Raw genomic sequence first — 22,953 nt, 5'->3', positions numbered from 1 at the left:
TGCTCTCCTCATCTGTCTCCATTACCTCTTTCTTTCACACTTGTGAATAATTGATGCCTACCGGTTCGATGGTAAGAATAGAACAGTTCTTGAGGTGACAAATGGGCTGGCCAATAGGCTTCGCCCTCTCTCTTCAAAGAGTTATAGAGTTGCACATGCTGTGTGTATGCCCCCGTGTTTGCTGGTGCATCTTTGTGTGTGCATGTGATTTAAGACAGGAAGATGAAAGCGACTTGTAATTACAGGGAAGCGTATCTTTCGACTGCAGAAGTATCCGAGGAATGGCACAAACTGGGCCAAAAGCCTTAGGTCATTAGATGTGCTGTACCGTTTGAGTGTGTGTGCAAGTGCACTGGTGTGTGTTCAAAAGACAAACTGAAGAGAAATGTTGGAGAGGAGAGACGATTATAACTAGGGCTCCAAACAGAAAACTTTCAAACTCATTTCTGACCACAGCAGCGGTTGGTTACTATCACGAAGACTATCTGTTCATCTGAATTCCATCTCAATTCCCAGTGCTGCAAAAACATTGTGGTAATCAAGAATTAGGTGTGCTGAGCAAAGGGATTCCCTTGCAAAAAAAAGAAAAAAAAAGGCTTTGAAATGTCTCCAACTATTGTTACCCTGCTTTCGACGACGAATCAATTTTTCAGTGTAGAAGCGACGAATGAGATTTCTAGAGGGATTATCCTAATTTCAGCCGAATATTGAACATATTATACTTATTTCTGGATTCTCAACGTGTTTTGCTGTTCTTTCCAGTCCCTGTGGATGATGACTTCATAGGCCTTGGAGACCTGCCGGAGACCTTTCCTTCAGACCCTCCCGAGCCTCTGCCTGTGTTCCTGATGGAGCCAGAGGAGGCCTACATCGTGAAGAACAAGCCGGTGAACCTGTACTGCAAGGCTACACCCGCCACACAGATATACTTCAAGTGCAACAGCGAGTGGGTGCACCAGAAGGAGCACACAGTGGAGGAGCGTGTTGACGAGAACTCTGGTCAGCATCATTTTATCATTATCACTTTTAATCTATTTTTTACCCTTATTTAACCAGGAAAGTCCCGTTGAGATTAAGAATCTCCTTTTCAGTGGAGTCCTGACCCCATTATTCATTATCATTATCTTCTGTAGATCCCCTCTTAGTCAGGCCGCCCTGTAGCACTTGTGATTAACAGACTGCTCTTCAGAATCAATCTATTCAAATGGTCCTACACGTTGGCCCTATTACTTGTGTTGCATACATGTGTAGGTTTTTTAGCCTTACATTTAAAATCCTTTAATTTCTTAATCCTGTTAGGCATACATTGGTACAGATCCCACTAGCTATGGCCCTTATATAACTAGACATTTTAATTGCTTCAGAAAGACGGCTTGTAAATGCACTGGTACAGATATTTTCCTCGGCTTTGACCTTGCATGCATGTAATTTGATATTCATACATTACTATTATTGTTGGCTAATGTTATGTATTTATTTATTTTTGATGAAGAGTGAACAACCAACATGTAGCACTCAACATTTTTATAGCCAAGGCTAATTTGCATAGACTGACTTTTCAAACACACACAGAAAATTGCTGTTTGTTTTTATCTATTCACCATTTGTTCAGCGCTTTTAGACATTACATTGTTTGATTCGTTTTTGGTCTCTCGTCTTTGTTTAACACATAACCAGCCTTCGGACCTTTTCTACTGTGATATGTTCTTACCTGAGCTTAGACGAGTTGATGCGTACCTGTCTGGTCTTTACGTGTGCGCTCAGTCACGCAAAAAGACCAAAGATGTTGTGCGCATTTAGCCTCTCTTCCTCTCCTCTATGGGGGGGGGGTGAAGTTATAAGAGACCAAGCTCTTCCAAGTATATGTTTGTTAAGTGGTGACGTCAAGGCTCTACTTCCGGGGTCGTAGATGTGCAAGAAACTACAAAAAAACTCTTCAATACCATAATCAATATTTCTGAAACTCAACAGAGAGTTACTGAACATACTTATTAATCAGGCACAGTAGCCAAAAATGCTGCACCTACTGCTATAAAAGTAATATTTACAAAAATCGGTACTTCCGGTTAAACGGAGATAAATGCTAACGGCGCAGCAGCTACGCTAACCCCGGAAGTACCGACTTTAGTAAATATTACTTTTTTAGCAGTAGGTGCGGCATTTTTGGCTATTGAGTCTGAGAAATAAGTCACTCCCCTTTGAGTTTCAGAAATATTGATTGTTGTATTAAAGAGTTTTTAATGTTTTTTTTTCTCGCATATTAGCCGGTATGCTAGGAACCGGACGCGGAAGTCGTGACGTCACACTTAACGTATAATCACAGAAAATTAAACATGTCGATTCGACGTCCACGCAGTAAAGTCCTAAGGTGTCACTACGCCTAACAATATAGTTCCCCTTTTTATCCGCTTATAAAATTGACATGTTTCATTTTGTGTAACTACACTTGGATCGTGTAACTACTCATGTGAGCGTATTTAAATAGGGAAGAGCTTGATCGCTTCAAACTTCACCCACGAGAGGAGGAGAGGCTAAATGCTAACCACAGTCTTTTTGCGTGTCTGAGCGCACACGTAAAGACCAGGCAGGTACACATCAACTCATCTAAGCTCAGGTAAGAGCATAATCAGTATGGGACAACGGTAGTCTGTTCCTTTAATGATAGTAATGCTGAGAGTATGGAGTACATTATTTCAAAGTAAAGTTACTCTTACTTGAGTATTTGTTTCCTCTACTCACGATACTCGATATACCAGCAACTGCCCAGTGCTGATTGGGCTTCATTCAGTCGCTGTTTTACAAATAGGGTTCATTTTTCCCACCACAGGTAGCAATCACACCACTGTTCTGCTATTGTTGTGCACGCCAACAGGCAAATCCAAGACTTGGCTTCATGTACATAGGCACCCAAAGAATAAGTCTGCTACTTTGAGGATTTGTAAGCATTATCATGTCAAGGATTACAGGAACAGTGATCCATATAAGAAATACAACATCAAAGGAAGCTTGTATGAAATGTAATGTGCAAAAGAAATAGAAAAGGCTGTTGGTTGTTGCCAGCGCTGAAGGAAACAGCAATGTGAAAATGACCTGAGTCCAACCTCAACTCCTTCCTTTTGACCCAATGTACTTCAGAGAGAATACACAATCAGAGATGTGTTTGGCTGTTATGATATTAACAAAAAGGAGATTGCCAGGGAGCAGTGACTCTTCGCTTTAGTGGCAAAGGTTTTGCGCTAAAAGCATCAACAGAAAAATCAGCCCACACATCATAAACTCTCCCACTCCCTACTGCTTTATCCGCTTTATTTACCAAACACTCTTCATTCATTTACGCTCTTATACACATACACACAGTGGAGCTGGTCTACAAGTTTGCAGCCCACTCAGCCTACTTTGTTGCGCTCTGATTTCCCCACATTGACGGAAAAAAGGAACACAGATAGAATGTGGCCAAACTGGTCAATACTCCTGATAGTGTAGCCTGGAGAAACAGAATCTTTCTCTTCCTGTGTGTGTGCTTACTGCCTCAGTTCTTCACTTTTATGTAGGCAGAGGTTTATAGATATAAGCCAAACAACAAACAAAGCAAATGAACTAATAAACCGCTCTTTTGCTGAACAGTGGTTTAGGCTTAGGTATACAGGTTTCTCGGATCTGGTATGTGAACGTCTGTATTCCCCGTCTAATAAAACATATGGACCAAAAAAACATTAATAATATTCGTTCACAATAAATATGTAAGTAAGTTTTGCCTTGAAGCCGTGGAAAGAAAAAAAAAAATGTAATTTTGTTATTGCAGCTCTCGGTGTAAGAGCAAAGTTCTTGTGTCTTTAAGTCTGAGCCCACTAATGAATCAACTCTTAACCAACCAACCAGCCACATTTTATATGTGAAATATATTTATAAAAATGTTTTATAGTCACTTCAGAGCAAGGAGGTCCCGGTTTCGCTTCCCAGGGGCCTTTCAGAGGAGAGTCTGCATGTTCTCTCCATTTCTGCCTTGGTTTCCTCTGGGTGCTATAGTTTCCCCGGCAGCCGAAAACGTGAACAATAGGTTGATCCTCCTGCAGTTGATTCTGATCATTAGCCCACTCGATCCAATAATAGAAAACTGCAAGTGGATCCACAACAGTATTATTTGTTAACGTATATTATGTTTCACAATTATATAGTTACACTTTCCAATTTTGCTCATAAGAATTATTATATATATATTTTTTAAGTAGATCAACATCAAACATCCTAAAAGTTGATTGGTCTAGATCCGCCTTTCCAGCAGAGGGCGCACTATCACGGTGAATTCGCTTCACGGTGGATCTGCTTCGGCTCCGGGTCTGCACCTTTCCCCTATACTCGCTCGATCTGGGGACAGGTCCCTGAGTGTTATGCGGCTGCCCACTGCTTGCCCCAGCGGCACATGGACTGGACTTCCTTTCGAGTGTGTTTTTAAATGTCCTTATTTCACCTGGACGCCTCAACATGACTTGAGCGGCGCATCAAATTTAACAATAAACTATTATACTTCTGCAATCCATACTCAGCTATACAACTGTTGTGAAATGCGTGTTATGCTGACATGGGCTATTGCAAGTGATGGTGGGTCATCCCGCAAAAACAAAAGCATCTTTTTTTTATGCACTTTAACATTGATGTAATGAGATCGACTTGCTTAAATCAGCCTCTATTCTAATTCTGGACTGTAGAAAAGCAGTCGACAGTACTGTTCAGTCTACTGTCATTTCCATTTGCTTGAATGTTTCCTCTGCAGGGTTAAAGCCTTGTATGAACTTAGGGCATTGACTCTCGTAAATGAGGTGCAAATTAATTAATTGTCCTATCTAATATTCACCAGAGACGGCTTGTCACTCTCCCGCAGATATAATCAAACTCAAGCACTTATCTTCTTCCCCCATGATGATGCTACTTTCTGCCCTTATCCTCTCCATGGCTCCCTTTCCTCTCCTCTGACCACCTTGTCCTCTGCTGCTGTGATCAATATCTCCTGGACAGGCCTAGCATTGAAGCGCTAGGCTAGCTCTCTTTAATGACTACATTAATAATGAATCATCTCCAACTAGGGGCCCCCGACTTCACTCCAGTCACTATTAATGGGACATATTGTAGAATCATTTCTGCTGCTAATGGCCACATCGACAGGCCGTATAGTCGCTCCTCATCACCGCTCCTGACAGTTACTTCGGGACTTACAGATTACAAATGAGGTGTCGCTTCTATTTATGTTTTGTTCATTGTTCGCGTTGTGCCCATGTGAGGTGATACAGTGTGTTCTAAAGTCAAGCAGAGACAACATACTCAGTCATGTCGTTGATGGAAGCATGCTCAGTACGACTCTTCCTTGAGATTGAGCTCTGTAGTGGAGAGAAATACATCAGGATGAGTCTAATTCTGCTTCACAAGTGGCTATATGAAGTCATCTATTTATCGTTCATCATCCGGCCTCAGCTGAGAGAACTTTCCACAAGTGCATCAGATGAATGTAGTTTGCAAGTATTCTCTTTGATATTTTTTATTGACCTTAAAGGTGGCCACCCTTGATCAGCTTTAGAAAATGACATGTAAAGCAAAAGAAAGTCATTTTAATTGCAATATTAAATCACAGTATGCTATAGAAAACTTTTTTTTTGCTCCACCAGGTTGCCACAGCAGCAGACTAAACTCTAAATAATCCATTTTTGCGGCATCCCACCATTTATCTACAACAAAGCATTTATCACCCAAAAGCAAAGCCTGATTATGTCATGTGCTTCCTGCCCTCGGAGCTTTTGCTGTTTGTTTTGAGTATTGATTCGTAGCGTGTATGTGAAGTGCTCCCAGATCCGCTACCAGCCTTGACATTCTCCAAACGCACAAAGCTCTTCGACACACTCCCCGACTTGCTCGCAAGCAGCCGGCCAACATGGAGCACACAGCAGATGTGCTGCTCCTCTGCCTGTCGGCACACTGTGTAAATTTTACATGAGAGCTAAGCTGCTGAGTGGGATGTCACTGCACTCGCTGTATGCACAACTAGGAGTTTGTGAGGGGGAGGCGATGCACCTCACGTAAAGGCACCTCTTAACCTTCCATCACTGTGTATTCATTCTCAAATATCTTCTTCAGTCGGTAATCTAAAACAAACCAAATATTACTGCCCCCCCACAAACAAACTATTATTGATATCACTATTTGCACTACTGCCTGAAGTGGACCACATGAGGCTGGCATGATTGCTAGCTCTGATTTCTGTGCTTTTATAATGCCCATACGGTTTAAAGGCACACATTGTCATACAAGAATAGGCCTGTTGATTGCTGGCTGATTGTGCAGTGTTGTTGATTTCTGGAGCTTTTATTTTTTTAAATTCATGCCGTCCTTATGTTTGAAGAGTTTAGTGGTGCGAGGCTAGTGCTAGGCTAGTGCATGTCTATGGTAACTAGTAGCCTGCATTAAAAACAGTCTGACCCAAGCTCAGTGCACCTGAGGCAAATCACTTATAACACCAGATTACCCATATAAATGTCTGTGTTGACTGAATCGTTTTTTAAATACAACCATTTTTTGCATTTTAAAGAATCAGCTTCCTGGTTGTAGCTACACAGTGGCGGAGTGATCTGCTCGGTTACCGGATCTACAGTAGTTAGTTTACCTCCGGCCGGCATTACTCCACGTGGAATTCACTAAGGAGCTTTCTACAAATCAGATATGGCAACGTTTGGAGGACGACCCGATGATTTTGAAGAGGTTTTTAATGCAGGCTACTAGTTACCATAGACATGTACTAGCCTAGCACTAGCCTAGCCCCAATAAACTCTTCACATATAAGGACTGCATGAATTAAAATCAAAAATATCTCCAGAAAACAACACTCTGGATAACTAGGAAATGAGGCCCTATGTCAAAAATCCTGAAATATCCCTTTAATAACTGTGTCACCGAGCTGCCCAACTGGACTGACAGTGACCTCACTGGAGCTGGACATGTCCATGGACTTGAGTCATTCATTCGTGGGCTCAGACTGGTTTCTTGTCAGTGACTTCAGCTTTGGGTTTTTGATAGATGTGCTTTAAATCTAAAATGTATTCAGCACATTTTTTTAAAAAAACTCCGGTGACCGCACTTCAATAGATGCTGTATAATTACAAATATAATCGACAGTCCTTGTTTGTCGAGAACCCATTTGGACCAGTTTGTGAATCGTGGAGTAATAAATTAGATTTGAACCTCTGATTAGATTTACTGATTGAGCGTAGATTGGGCGCAGAGTGAGTCAGTCATCTGTGAAGCTATTGCAAAGCAGCAAACATGACGTCAACATTATAGTGCTGGCTTTTGCAATAACAACCGGTGTATTTAGAGATGCTCTTCTTTGTATTAACCAAAAACATTTACAACATGTCTCTTCGACTAAAGACACAAACCTGGTGCAGGAATTCACCAACGTAAACATGGACCGTGCCACAGCGAGATGCAGATGAGGAACATTTATTGAGCATAATGCAATGATGATGATGCAGAATGTGGGATGCTGAAAACAGGATGCAGAGGCACAGGGAGAGCGATGGGATAATGAGCGAGTGACAGCTTGATGAGATAAAGTTCACCTGACAGACAAAAGATCCCCCTTCAACTGTCTCGGAGACAAACAGAAACTAGACTAGCAGTGCTGAATGGGTTTCAATAGGTGCATGGTAAGTGGTGGCCCTGCTCACAAACATCCTTTAAAGCAGTGGTATCCCAAAGTGGGGGTCGCAAGGCCCTGTGTGGGGGTCCCGAGATGATTTCAAGATGTAATAAAAAGAAAATTGCTACTGTTTGTAGTATATTTTTGAATGTATAACAGCATATCATTTGTGAAAACCATTCAAATGCTTAAAACAAACTGTTTAAATACATATTAGCTTGATATTAAAATGTTCATTTAAGTAGCATACAACGCAATAGCTTTATACAATGGGGGTCCCGAGTTGTATATGTGTCAATTTGGGGGTCCCAGCCAAAAAAGTTTGGGGACCCCTGCTTTAAAGGAACAGGCCACTGTTTTTCCATACAGATATGTTCTTACCTGAGCTAAGACGAGTTGATGTGTACCTATCTGGTCTTTACGAGAGCACTCAGTCACGCAAAAAGACGGAAGGTGTTGTTAGCATTTAGCCTCTCCTCCTCTTCTCTATGGGGCCAAACGGGGGTGAAGTTAGAAGCGACCGAGCTCTTCCACGTTTTACCTATTTAAATACGGTTCCGTGAGTAAGTAAAGCCGCACAAAATTAAACATGTCAATTTTCTAAGCGGATAAAAAGGGGAACTATATTGTAAGGCGTAATAACTTCACCCCGTTTGGCCCCATAGAGCAGAGGAGGAGTGGCTAAACACTAACAACATCTTTGGACCAGACAAGTATGCATCAACTCGTCTAAGCTCAGGTAATACTGAAACATATCTCAGTGTAGAAGAACGGTGGCCTGTTCCTTTAACTTATTAACAACAGTTTATATGTTCATGGTGTAATAGTCTACAGGCATTAAAAAAAAAGCATTAAATAAAAGCATTTGCCAATTATTTATTGATATTCTATGTCCTTATTATCCTCTTCATGTCTCTCAATGGCCAAATCCAGTCCAGAATTCCATCTGAATTTGTGAGAATGGGGCCCTGACTAAAAAGTCTGTTCTCGCTGCTTTAGCGACAGTGTGACATTTTGAAAATACAACATCTTTTGAGTCCACATTTGTCTCAGAGTGAATTCCGCGTGACCCGGCCCCTGCGCTGACTTGTCTCACCGCTTTTCTTGCCTCACTAAATTTTGTGCTCCGGTAGTCGAAAATAATTCCCAAGTAACTAGGGCTAAATGAACTTCTGTAAATGCACAAGTGCAGGAATAGATTTGTGTTTTGTCGTACATCAGCACCACGTAATTTTGCTGTCATAAGCTCATGGAAAAGACTATCAACAACTGTAGCAGCTTGTCACTGTTATGGATAGCGTACGCACATAGCAGCTCATCAAAAGCTCATTGAGTTGTGCATGCAGTGACTGGGACTGCGACTGCGAGAGTTTCCAACCAAATGTGTCCAACCGGGGAGTGGAAAGTGCTGCTGGTCTGACAAACTGTGGTTTTTCTAATGCTGATGAAAAGGTCTGGCCCGGCTGTACAAGCATAAATCTATGGAAGCGTCTTGCGGTGTTAAGTGCACATTGGTCATGCTGGTGTAATGGGAGGGCGACTTCTCTTCAGGCACACAAAGGCTCCTTGTAGAGAGTAAAATGAAATGTCACAAACTAGTGGTGACCTGGTGCTGTACATATCCTACATACAACCCAAGCTTTACATCAGACATTGGATCCGTGACGTGGTAGAGCAAATCCCACAAGCAGAGGTGACCATTGCATGAAACCAACTTGGGTTGATGGGGTTGGGTTGGTTAAAAAGATTATTAAGAATATTATTAAATACAAATAATTACATGAAATTACACATTAATAAGAAATATTTTGACATTAATAAGTCATATAGGCCTACATGTATGTATGAAGAAAGCTTGTCTTATTCTTCTGTTAATAAAGGTTTGTGCATCTGACTCCATCAACTAATCTCTCCAATACAGGGAAAATTAATACACATTGTTAGTGTGTTTATTTATTTATTCCAGTGGTTTCCAATATGGGGTCCGGGGCTCCCCAGGGGGCCTCAGAGGCACTAGAGTGGGGCCCCAAAGCTTGTCTACAAAACAAGTACATAGAATAAGAATAATTTTGTAAGGAAAAATACTTTTATTTGGACAAGATTAAACCAGTATTTTGCCTACTTTCATAGCTATATGTTGCTTTTTATGTAATTTTGAATGTAAAATAATAACAAATTCCTTTGAATACAGTAAATTGTTATGACTTGGGGGACCCCCGAGAGATTTTCGGATTGATTTAGGGTCTGCAATGTCCCAGACTTTGGGAATGGCTGATTTATTCAATATTAAAATGTCCACATCAAAGCTGCCTGGTAACACAGTTTGAAAGAAAAGGAGCAAAGGAGAAAATCAATCTTTTAATATCTGCCCCTTTGTCGCTCTACAATCACTTTACATCACTTCTTGTGTTTTTATTAAACAATAATTTCCATCAAGCGACTTCGAGACAATTTTCCAACATTTATGTCCAACTCTCTATATTTACAGTTTCAGAGATTTTTTCTTTTTCTTTTGTGTACACAATTTACAAATATTAAAAATAGAAAACCATCATAATCATGTTCGTTGAAATCAAACATCTCACATTATTCATGTCCAAATCTACCAGTAATTTTTCAGACTTTTCACACATGATGAAGTCATTTAGCCATTTTTGAAGCTCATTATTATGAGTTTTGAAATCAAACTTCAATATCAAGTGTATCCTCAGCTTATAAACAAGACAACATCCACAATCCATATTTCCTCTGCATGTGCATCTCTGCGGTGTCTGCTGTGTGGAGAGCGAGAGGGGCAGCTGTGGAGAGAGGCATTTGTTGAGGGATGAACTGTTTGTTTGCTGCTGGCTGGCGCTCAGATGAGCAGTAATCAGAGGAGTTAGCAAATAGGATTGTGCTGAGTGTGACTCACAATCCTGCCCCACAAGGCCCTGGCCCGAACAGCTCCACTCAGGGAAATTCAGGCTGACACATGCATGCAAATGAAAGAATGGATTCTCAGTCATCCAGGTGATTCATTCAGTCTTCTAACATTAAAACAAAACAACTAGACATTTCAAACAGAAGTCATATATATAAGGAGATTCCTCATGGCTGGTTTTGGAAGACTGCCACAATACCTGATAAAGATGAGCGTAAACCTCAACTCTTCTTTTTTAACTCCACAACAGCTTCTCCACTTTATCTTTTGTTGTCAGGTTTATATCCTGTTGAAATCAATATTTCACTGGTGTTAGCAAGTTTCTCTCCTCTCTGTCTGTCACTGCATTTATCAGCTCAGTGTTTAAAGGCATATGACACATTAGACACATTTTTTGCTCAAGCATTGTTGACACGATTATTTTCAAGATTTTGCTAAAGATTGTACCCAGTTTTCTTTAGTTTCTTTAGTTTCTAGTTTTAGTTCTTTAGCCATTTTTGTGATGTTTATAGTTTCACTTCCTTACTGGACACCGACAGGACGTGACGTAGAAGAAAGTAAACAATTTTAAACCGTTGCCGTGCCAACCATGTTAAGTCAGTACGTTAAGGGTGACGTCAGGACCCCGACACGTGACCGGGAGTGGGTGGGACTGTGCAACTCTATTGAGATGTTACTTATTACTGCAGCTAAATGGTCTCTTTTCGCCTTTACTTCAGCTCCGTGTGGATTTTCTCGCGTGTTTGTAGCAACTTAGCGAGTAGCTACAGCATTTTGATTGTTTTGCTGCAGCTCATTTTCACTCAGTATGGACATGCTTTATCTCTTTAAGTTGGATTTTCTGAGGGCTTTTTAGTCCCTGGGTTAGTTTTTCAGATGAAAAAGCCCCTGGGCATAAAACGGTGTAAGAATCGGCAGAACTGTTAGCCGCGAGTTATCGGCTAGTTTAGCAACATTAGCCTGTATGTTGTAAACACTGCAGACTCCACACTGCAGCACTAACAACATTTAGCTCTGGTTAAATCCAGCACAGACTCTGATTTAGGGAGTGTTGTCTGTAATAAAGTCAGCTCTATGTGGAATATTATATTTCCACTAAAGAATTCTCCAGTTTGTTGCTATTTTCTTTCCTCAGCGGAGAGCGCTGGCCGCACGTCAAGTGGTATCGGATTCTGGTATCAGGACCTCATTAATGAGTACTAGCATATCGGTGCATCCCTAGTATTTTACTATGCGAACCCAGAAGTAGAGCTGTGACATTAACAAACGCATGGGAAATGAGTGAATCAAACTACTATGAAACTTTACCTTCTTCTGTGTCACTTCCTGTCAGCAGCTTAAAAATAACTTGTCTGCCTAACATTTCTTCATTAAAATTGCTGCCTCACTGAAAGAAGACGGTAATCATGCAGCTCAGGAACTTGCCACTGATGTTAACCTTCTAATTAAGTCATATTTTCAAAAGCATGTTTTTTGTTTTGTTTTGTTTTTTTGGCAAAAATTGGATCAGATGTATGAAACTACTTTGATCACATGACTAACACTAGGCTACAAATATAAAAAAGTATCTTTCAAAACACAGAATGTTTTGTCAAAGTCAATAGCGTGTTTGATGGGTGTTTAATTTTTCATTGGTGGTATTTAGAGGCATTCTGAGCGTTTCATTGTGAGACATTCCAGCTCCAAGGCCATACTAATAGTAGGGAATACGCGTACGTATTTCTTCTTTTATGGGCCATAAAAGAGAAATATATTCTTTACCTTTTTGAGATACAGTCACCGATGACAGAACTCAATGGCTCGAACAGCGTCGCAAAATATAGTCAAGGGGACTCCTGCTCCTTGATGTAATACAGACAGATATTTCTAGCTTAAGGTGTCTACTTTAGGACCTGACATGATGATATTCCTTTGTACTACATTGCAGAGCACATTTTTCCTTATTGCACCACGGACACAAATTAGGAGGACGGTCTGTTTTGTGCAAAGTCTAGCCTTCGAGCAGAATAGCCTTTAAAATCCCATGTCATTATATTCCGATGAAGATTCTGATGCCTTTGTGCCTGGGCTGCTGTATATATTTACTGTCCTTATGATCATATTGAACTGTGCATCATTCAGACTGAGCTTCCCTCACATAATCTCCCTTGTCTGACGTTTCAGGTTTGGTGGTGCGAGAGGCCAGTATAGAGATCACCCGTCAGCAGGTGGAGGAGCTGTTCGGCCCGGAGGACTTCTGGTGTCAGTGTGTGGCCTGGAGCTCGGCCGGGACCACCAAGAGCCGCAAAGCCCACGTCCGCATCGCCTGTGAGTGAACCCCCCCCCCCACATCAGCTCCTCGTCCTCACGCTCCTCTTGTATCTGGGCTCTCATCTCCCCAAACAAAATCTCTGCCGAGCTGCCGAGGAGAAGCGTACATCACGACTGACAGATTTACAGATAGGGAAGATTGTAGGAGTAAAGGAAAACAGTTTGACTAACATGGGATTCGCGCGTCCTTTTGAACTCGCATTGGTAAAAAGCCTAAATGATTCCTTGTGTACAGTGCAGAGTTGGAGGGTTGCTAGGATGAGCTGCTTGTTTATGCCAATGTTCCCACTTTTAGCTGTAGGTGGTCCTCATTTGTTCGCCACTTGCGAGTTTGTCCTCCGCTGACAAGCTCACAGCCACTCGCTTCCAAGTAAAAAAGCAAACAACAACAACAAAACAAAAAAAAAAGATCTTCTGTTTCCTCTAAAGTTTTCGGTCTCATTTTGACATCTCCCCAAAGGACCTGCCAATCAAACTGCGCGTTGTAATGAACCCCCGGAGGAGCTGATGAAAGAATGAGCGGAGGATGGTGGAGGTTTAGTTCTGACATCAAGGAAACACAATGCGTGTTACATAATACTCCGACTTACATGTTGTCAAAATATCACCCCAAGGAACTGCTTTGAGATCAATCGCCTTCTGCATCCTTTTTTTTTAAATATATATTTAAGCATTGTGAATGATGAGATTAACCAAGTCTTTAAGAAAACAAAACAAACAGTTGAATTTATTTCGTTGACAAAGTGCAGTATTTGCTCCATACAAAACCTTAAAGCAGAACTGAGTAACTCATGCCCCTAGAGGCCATAAGCGCCACTGCAGGTGTTGTTGCATGTTGCGTTGTTTTTTAACTTATTAATTGTAAGTAAGTAGTATTGAGAGTAAATACTACGCTGACAGAAAAGACAAAGGGAGAGCGGGATATTGTTCATCCAATTACACAATGGAGATCTTTTATTTCAATCAAACTTGGCTGTAAATACTGTTCAAGTGGCGCTTGCCCGCAGTTAGCTTTGCCCGTTAGGCTGTTAGCTTCTTCTTTGTAATTCGCATTAGTGTGTGTAGTATGTGTTTTGTGCGTCCGACCTGGAGGCAGGGAAGTTGCATGGGTGGCTTTCTGGACAGAGACACAATCATCCCATTAACACTAATATCACCCCAAGAGGGACTACAGAAAGGATTTATCAAGGCAAACAAGTTAGTTCTTCTTTAAAGGGACTATACGGAGTTTAAAAATGTTAAAATTATGTATTTTCCTCCCCCTACATGTTCCAGCCATGTCCTAATGTGTAGAATGAGCCCAGACCTATTCACCACAACTGCCTCTAAAATCAAAAAGGTGTTAATTCGGGTTCGAAGTGCCGTCATGCACAAACTTAATATAGAAGGTGCAGTTACATGAATGACCTTAGGTGGCAGTAGTGAGTATAAAAATGACAACTTGCATCTAGTCCCTTTAAGTGAAACACAAGGGAAAGTATCTGCATTGCTTTGTGCCCTATTCCACTATCATTCTAATTTAAACTCATTCCTCTGTCCTTCTGCGTATCCGTATTCTGGATATTCCTCCAAAAGTAGCCCTTCTCATTACCTTTCCTGTTCTGGTATGAGCCCTGCGAATTCAAATGGTGTCTCTCAGCCTCCCACTGAGCCCTCTCCCGCTGCTCCACCTCCTCTAATCACCCATGATGAGCTGACTGCCAGCACTAACCTATCCCTCAAATCACTGCGGACCCTTCTCCTCCTCCCATTAGCTGCTGCTGAATGGATTAGCTCCTCTGTGGGTTCTCCCTCTCCGGGCAGAATTCTTGTCAGACCAGGCCTGATCGCGTTAGACCGGCTTGTTTTCTTCTCCGCCCCGTCATATAAAAATATAGAGTCCAATCAGGGCCTGAGTCAGAATCAGAGCTGGCAAGTTAAGAGTTGTTTGGGGGGAAAAAAGGCAATTTGAATCGAAGGCAACAGGGCTGAAATTGTCAGAGGGAAACATTAAAAAAAAAAAAAAACTTGGGAGATTGGACTTGATTTTGATCTGTTTCCATTGAAGGTTTTCCGCAATAACATGCCACAGTAGAGTGGTGAAACTGTCCACTATTGAAGTATTAAATCAGGCTATTTCGAATGCCTGTAGGTCATGGTTAATGTTGACTAAAGGAGCAGATGGGTTTATTGCTTGTTGCAAAATCACTCATAGTTAGTGGTTGTGTGAAGCCGTTTATGATGAAACAACTGAGTTTGCTCTTTTTTTTAAATCATAGGGAAAAAAGAAAGAACCAAAATGACCCTGATCAAAAGTTTAGAAATACCAGTTTTTAATACTGTGTATTACCCCATTTGACATCAATGACAGCTTGAAGTCTTTTGTGGTAGTTGTGTATGAGGTTCTGTATGATCTAATGGTAAAGCGGTCCATTCTGCTCTGCAAAAAGCCTCCAGTTCCTGTAAGTTCCTGGGCTGTCTTGCATGTATTGATGATATTGAGGTCAGGAGACTGAGATGGACACTACAAGGACCTTCCCTTTATTCTGCTGGAACCAGTGGTATCAGAGAACCACCTCCATAAGCATTTCATCATGATTTTCATTATGATTTTAAAAAGAGCAAACTCAGTTGTTTGACCATAAATGGCTTCGTACAACCACTAACCACTGCTGCCTTTCATATTCTTTAAAAAATAGTCTGAAAAAGGTACAGAAAACACTAGACTTCATATACAGCCATTCTTTGTTCCACAATCGTTCATTTTCTCGATGATACTGCAAAATTGTGCAATGCCATGTTCAATGTATTAACCTTTTTCCTTACTAATTGCCTCTAAGCAATCTGAAAACACGGTAGTCAGTGTTAAAAAGCTTTCCTGCCACCCTCAATCTCGGGCCTGGATTAGTAGCCAGTGGTGAGACACAGGCGTTATTTGAAGTGTTAAAACGGTGTAATTTAGCATGACATGTAGCCAAACAGATCCACTTAAGGTAATGGTTTTCAGATGTGTGTGTGTGTGTTTTATGGCGAGGTGTAGGCCTGGGGAGAAGCCAATGGTGTGTGTGTGTTTGTGTGTCCCGCAGGAATGTCGACTCAGCTGCTCCTGCACCCACAGCGTCTCTCCCCGCAACCGCTCAGGTTTACGAGGGGTGGCACCCAGAGACACCCCCAAAAACAGACAAATTACACCCACACCCACTGACTGTGAGTGAGGGAAATAATCACATCATACCCGCTACTGGGCTTCGTCAAGGCCGGTGCCAAAACTGAAGAGTGTACGGTACACGGTGACGATGATTGAATTTGTTACATGATGTAGTCTGAGCAGCACACATGGGGAGTTTATTTAAGTCTGGCTTTATGAATGAACATGCATAATCCGTGTAGTGCAGAAAGAAGTGCAGAATTGTTTGACACTTTGAAGGTTGCTTTGCAGATTTAGTGGAGGCAAATACGAGAGCGTCTTGCATGTAAATGTAATGCTTTCTTGATAAATTGCTCTAAGTTGTAGTTGTTTACAGTGCCCAAACCTGGCATCTTTTTTAATCTTTATTGAAGAAAATAATTTAAGCCAGAAATTAGTTCGTTCGAGATCTAAATTTTTTTCACCAAATAAAGATGAAAATGTGAAAAGAAAGAAAATAGAGATGGATAGCAAAAGGCTAATCATGCAGCTATGTGCTAATTGCTGGCTATTGCTCAGATATTTTAAAGCAGAACTAAGTGACTCAAGCCCCGAGAGGCCATGAGCGCCACTGCAGGTGTCGTAGCATGTTGCTGTTTTTTTTTATCATTAATTGTCCGTGAGAGTAAAGACAGAAAAGACAAAAGGAGAGAGGGATATTGTACTTCCATACAGTGGTCCCTCGTTTATCGTGGGGGTTACGTTCTAAAAATAACCCGCAATAAACGAAATCCATGAAGTAGTCAGCTATTATGTATGTTTTAAGGCTGTAAAACCCCTCTCCACACACGGGTTCTCCCTTATACCTGGTGTCACTGTGTGATTGTTTTTGTCTAATAAGAGTTTTAGATTCACATTACAAACGTGGAGATGGAAACATCATGAGCTGCTCTTGTCTCCGCTGTGCGGTTGTTCAAACTAAGAGACAATCGTCACTACGTCCAAAGTTTTATCTTATCAGTTTCAGCTTCAGAAGGCGAGTGTTTAACTGAGGCGAGCACCACATGCTAGCAGTGTTTATTTTTGCGGAAAAGTGCAGAGAAAGTAGAGTCGGAGTCAGACCCGCTAATGCCCGGCCTGTGACTCTGCGGTGCGCGCTATGAATGGGCGGATCGATATGAAGTATCGATATATCGATACCAAACGGCTACTTTTTAAGCATCGATACTGGGCAAAAAGTATAAAAACTAATTTGCATATGTAAAAAGAAGGCGGGGCAGCAACTATCAACACAAAAGGATGATTTATTTCTTTATTCTGAGCCAAAACAGTCCACAACAGCAAAGGATTGAACTGAGCCAGGCATATCATTTTGGTTTAGGTTCTGTTTGTCATTTAAGCATTAATTTAAATTCTGTCTATGTATTTAATTTCACATTAGTATTGTTTAATTAACCAGTTAAAGTAATATAATTTTAATTGACCAGTTAATTTATATAAAATAACCAGTTTTAGAAATGTATATAGATTGAAATACATTAACCCATATGAAATGACGCGTATCGGTATCGACAAAATGACCCCAAAGGTATCGGCATCACATCGATTCCAAAAAATGTGATATCGCCCATCCCTAGTGCGCACTGATGTGTTGATGATACACAGAGATCCTCCCTGCAGCGCGACGAGGGCTCACTCTGCGACTAGCCAATCAGGACGCAGAACACAATGCATGTATGCCGTTCATACGCTGTAAAAACACATGCAAGTTGTACTAAAAATAAATCTGTGAAACAGCGAGGCTGCGAAAGGTGAACCGCGCTATAGCGAGGGACCAATGTATTTTTCACTCAAACGTGGCTGTAAATACTGTTTAAGTGGTGCTAGCCCGCAGTTAGCTTGGCCCGCTAGCCGGTTAGCTTCTTCTTCGTGATTCCATTAGGCTATTGTGTATTGTACCTCCGGGTCGGTGCAGGGAAAGTTGCAGTTGTGGTTTTCTGGCCAGCGACACCAGGGGAGAGATGAATCATCCTATCACCAAGTTATTTAGTACTGCTTTAAGTTGTGGGGGAGAATTAGTACAACCTCACTGCTGAATAAATCAATGAATTGAAAACAAAGACTGTTCATCTTAAGGCTATTTGAGCACTCACGTCTTACGGTGGACTCCACAGCAGCAGTTCCCAGACATTATGGTCTTTTCTAAACCGCAGACGAAGAGGGCCTGTGAGGAGCCTGGTCAGTGGTGTCTGCCCCTGAGTGCTGAATCCTCTCCAGCAGTGCAATATGGAGAAACAGAATTACATTTATTGGGTACGGCTATATTGCATAAATCACAAAAGCGTATCGTGTCAGCATTCGGTGGAAGGTGTGCCTGATCCTCTATCTCACCTGTCACACTCCGACTAGCGCTTCTTTTATCTTTCTCAGGCAATTTGAAGCCGGGCCCACCTCTACATTGTATCTCTCACGCGGCAACACCGAATGAAGCTTAAAAAAAGAAATAGGCCCCATTTTTCTATTTGATACTGTATTCCCATACCCATTCTCCTTCTATAGAAAATATGTTGTGCCTGTATCAAAATCCATAATAGGCCCCCCTCCAGCCATTTTCCCGTTTAATTTTGTACCAGACTGTTATGGAAATTGCTTTCAATTCAACACTGTCCCTTACAGCTTTTATAATAATACATTAAAAATTGCAGAGCTGTGTATAGCCCAAAGACACTTTCTCAAGTTGGAGGCTGATTGCAAGTGTTATTTTAATTCTCATTTTTCCAAGTAGAGGGAGGTGCAGGAGGAGGCTGAATATTTGTGTTTTAATTCATTGTAAGCTACAATAGAAAATGGCTAGATGTACGTCTTTTCTTATACATGACACTTTTTACAAGTTTATATTTGAATAATGTAGTTATATATAAAAATAAATGGATGACTGACATTTGCATTGTCCTTTACATGTCACACAAAGCTTTTCACTATTATTTATCCACTTCTTGTTACATGGTGGCAAGCTATTATTGTAGACGCTGTTGCCCAGGGGTAGACTGATGGAAGCGAGGCTGCCAATCCGACTTGCCCAAGAACACACAACAATAGCCTTCTCCAACTGGAGCCGGGTTTTGAATCACTGATCTTTTGATCCATGGACGAATGCTATCAAAGGAGCCGCCCACAGCTGCCCATGTTTATAAAATAATATGCAACGTGTGGTTAGATTTCATTACTATGACCTGGCAAATATTTACTTAAATGGACTATACATATACATTTACATATACTTATACATATACAGTTTAAAAATGTTAAAATTATGTATTTTCCTCCCCCTACATGTTCCAGCCATGTCCTAATGTGTAGAATGAGCTCAGACTTGTTCACCACAACTGCCTCTAAAATCCTGCACTGTCACTCAAAAAGTTGTTACTTCGGGTCTGAATTGCCGTCATGCACGAGCTTAATATAGAAGGTCCAGCTACACGTATGACCTGAGGTGGCAGTAATGAGCATAAAATGACCAACTTGCATCTAGCCCCTTTAAATTTAATTTCAACAACAAAAAATGGTGTGCAATAGTATATATTATCTAAACTGCCAACTATAATCAGAAAAACAGGATAAACACTTTTAAATTGGCCAGTTTAAATATGTGTAGCTTTACTATAAATCACAGAGAAATTAAGGCATATCAGACATGTATAAGACCTATCATTTCATCAAATTGCATTCCTGAAGTTTGAGCTGGATTTCTATGGTGAAAGGAAAAAGACCGTATAGTGTGATTGGAAAATGAATTGGCAGCAACCTGACACTCAGCACTTATCTCACTGTTGCAACCTCCATGCACTTCACTGTGATTGATATCAAAATAATAGCGCTAACCTCATATAGCTTGGGCTATATACTATATGTCTGTGCTTTAAAGTGTTTTGACGGCTTTGAAAGCGGCTGGGTTTTCATTGCTCTAACTATACAAAGATCTTTTAACTCACTTTTTCCACTTTGACTTGTTTTTACCCTTCATGGAAGTGAAAGGTTGGGACATATCCCATCGACCCACTATGGGCCTTGGGTGGGTGACACATGTACAATGGGGACCATGACAGAAATTATAGCTGATTGGCTAAGTGTCAAACCTTAATTGTCACTTGTGGCACACAATGCTTACCCTTTATTATTAGCATTATTTCGTTATTTCCTTTTGCCTTTCCTTTTATTACTTTTAACACTTGTGCTCATTCCAACATATGTGTGATTCTCACTTTACGACCTGCACTATCTTCACTTTAGTGTTCATATTGTTTCGTCAATTGACATTCTCCAGCTCTGTATCTCTGTCTCTAATTGGAAGTAAAGCTCACTGCTGTCTCATCCATCCTAACAATCTTTTAGTCAAGAAGGAACAATATACAATGGGATCAGAGGAATGTGTCTATCGCTGTTCACAGTGATGTGAAAAAATATAAATCACAGACCATTCCTCACCATATAATAGCTGTCTGAGTCTGTTTGCAAACAGCCTCTCAGCTTCTTAGTCTCTGTTTGATTATGTCCAGGTATGGAATGCCCGTTTCATGCCATTTATACAACTTTTTTTATGATTACAACATTATAAGAGGAGGTTTATAGGAAAAAAATAATTGAACAGGTGAACAAACTTGAGTAACTGGATTTCTAACTGTCTGTCTGAAATATTTTGGCTTCAAAGCGGTGTCTATAGCAGGCAAAGGTCATGTGACTGACACCCATAGAGCGTTATTGTCTGCTTCTATTTGGCAGGGTGGGTGGGTGAGAATTGTTTTTAATCTGTAAAGCACTTTGCACTACAACCTTGTATGAAAAGCGCTCTATAAATAAAGTTTTAATTGATTGATTGATTACACTAGTATAAAAATAATAAATATGGTATCTGGCTGCTTCAAAATAAATAATTAGAAGGGTTTGAACTTTCTAATCCCACTGCAGCTTTCACTGATTCTTTCATATAAGACAGCACAAAATAATTCTGTGCTATAAAAGTTTGCTGATCCTTTCCCGTCTGTGGCGACCTCTTCCAGTGCATGTGTGTTTAGTAACCCGGCCGGCCGGCCTCAGCATCAGGTGATGATATATTTTGGAAGGGCTTTGGTTGCAGTGTAGCATGACGCTCTGAGTAATCTTGCCTTGTCAGCGGCACTATTTGTGCCCAGCACCACTCCATCATTCTCACTCCACAAAAATATTGGTTTTTCATTGGACTCAGAGTGATCCCCTTCGTTCTATCTGCCTCCTATCTTCTCCTCGCAATTTATCACTTTGCTGAATGTGAAGAGAGAGATGAGCCAGCCATAAATAGAAGTGAGATTTTTTTCCCTCCACACACTTGAGCACGGGTTGTTCTTTAGAGATATATTGTGCTGATAATAAGTCATTGCAGGTTTCATCATCTGACGTGGAGAACAAAATACCTTTTCTCTATTAATTCATAGCCGCTAATGCCCATACTGTCGTTGCTAGTATAGGTTTTAGACATTCGTAATCTGATTTTTATTGGTATGTAATATTCTGTCAGTCAGACATTGGGACAGGAGATGCGACTCAAAGAGTGTTACACTTTAGATTCCAGATAGAAAACCAAGTGAACATCGCCAAGCTTTATATTTCTCACTTTTTGAATGAGGCATTCACCTTTTATACAATGCTGATGTCTTCCATTTTACTTCCTGGAGTCTATATTTGCAAATAAATCAGATTTCCAGCCCCCTTTCCTTATCTGTCACCACTGACCTTGCATATGTGCTCTCCTTTCATTGCAGACTTGAGGAAAACATTTGATCAAGAGCCTCTCGGGAAAGAAGTGTCTCTCGAACAGGAAGTCCTGCTGCAGTGTCGGCCTCCTGAAGGCATCCCAGCTGCTGAGGTGAGATCCAAAAGAACGCAATCACACGACGATTCATTTTATAACCCTGCACATTTAATTTAATTGTTCGAAACCCTCGAGAAACTGAGAAGCAATTTGCAACTTTCCTCCAATCCATTAAGTGGCTCTTCTCAAAATACGCACTATGAATTATGCTCAGCTGTCGGGAAAGGACTCCCAGAGAACAAAATACATGGCACAAAAAAACTCCGCATAATTGCATTGTTGCATTCACTGAACATTATAATTTTGGTGATGCGAGGAACGGGTTTGCGTTAAAGTATGCAGAATGTGCCTGGATGGTTACAGCTCAATTTAATGAAAAAACATTGACCGGAGCCCGTGCGCAGATAAGGACATCCATCCACCAGTGTTGAGGCTATTTTAGCTGTCTGAGTGCCAGTCTACACAAATTGGTCAGAAAACTCTAATTATATAGAGGCAGAAATAAGAATAAGCCAGTTGTGTGTCCTGGCATTACCTCAGCTCTGTCTGCTCCCATTTCCCCGCTATACGCAGAAGAAACGCTCGGGCTACGGAGGGTTCCGCAGAGATAGCAGTAACATAAATACAGGATATAAGGCTGGTTTTGTGGTGAAAGCTTTTTCGTTTTTGTTTGCGTCAGAGGTAAAGAGAATGAACTTGTGTGATTGACCAGGAAAAGCTGGAGTTAAGTGAGTGGAACTGTGGCGTGTTTATCCCTGAGCTGAAAAGTGCTGACAGGCTAAATGGGCAAAGTTTGGGATAGCCACTCTTTGAGCATTTAGTACTCTGTGTGATTCTGAAGTAGTAGGAGCAGAGTGGTCGATTCAGCGTGAGAGCTCCGGACACAGCGTGAGTCCTCTCGGTGTAGTTTGATATAACGCTTCTGAAAGCACTACAGCCAGCCAGAATTCCTTCACTCCTCACTCTATGTGAGCACAACTGCTTTCCCAGGACTGGCTGCCAATCTGCGCATGTGGTCTCACCCACAGAAATAAATACTTAGAAACGTCATTAAAAAAAAAAAGGACCTTCCAATCTGCACTGTTGTT

The 22,953-nt window shown here is 41.1% G+C and overlaps 1 protein-coding gene across 2 annotated transcripts in view; it reads left to right on the top strand.

Annotated features, from left to right (window-relative positions):
* unc5cb (unc-5 netrin receptor Cb) overlaps positions 1 to 22,953 on the top strand; it is a 153,476-nt gene that overhangs the window by 87,730 nt on the left and 42,793 nt on the right. For both annotated transcript variants that reach the window (XM_079580940.1, XM_079580941.1), the window contains exons 2-4: positions 763 to 999; positions 12,768 to 12,911; positions 21,816 to 21,919. In XM_079580940.1, the coding sequence (XP_079437066.1) occupies positions 763 to 999; positions 12,768 to 12,911; positions 21,816 to 21,919 (485 nt within the window). The remainder of the gene's footprint in view (positions 1 to 762; positions 1,000 to 12,767; positions 12,912 to 21,815; positions 21,920 to 22,953) is intronic.

This window comes from Gobius niger (assembly GCF_951799975.1).
Source record: "Gobius niger genome assembly, chromosome: 2".
NCBI classification, from domain to species: Eukaryota; Metazoa; Chordata; class Actinopteri; order Gobiiformes; family Gobiidae; genus Gobius; species Gobius niger.
This window is presented reverse-complemented; position numbering and strand designations above follow the sequence as displayed.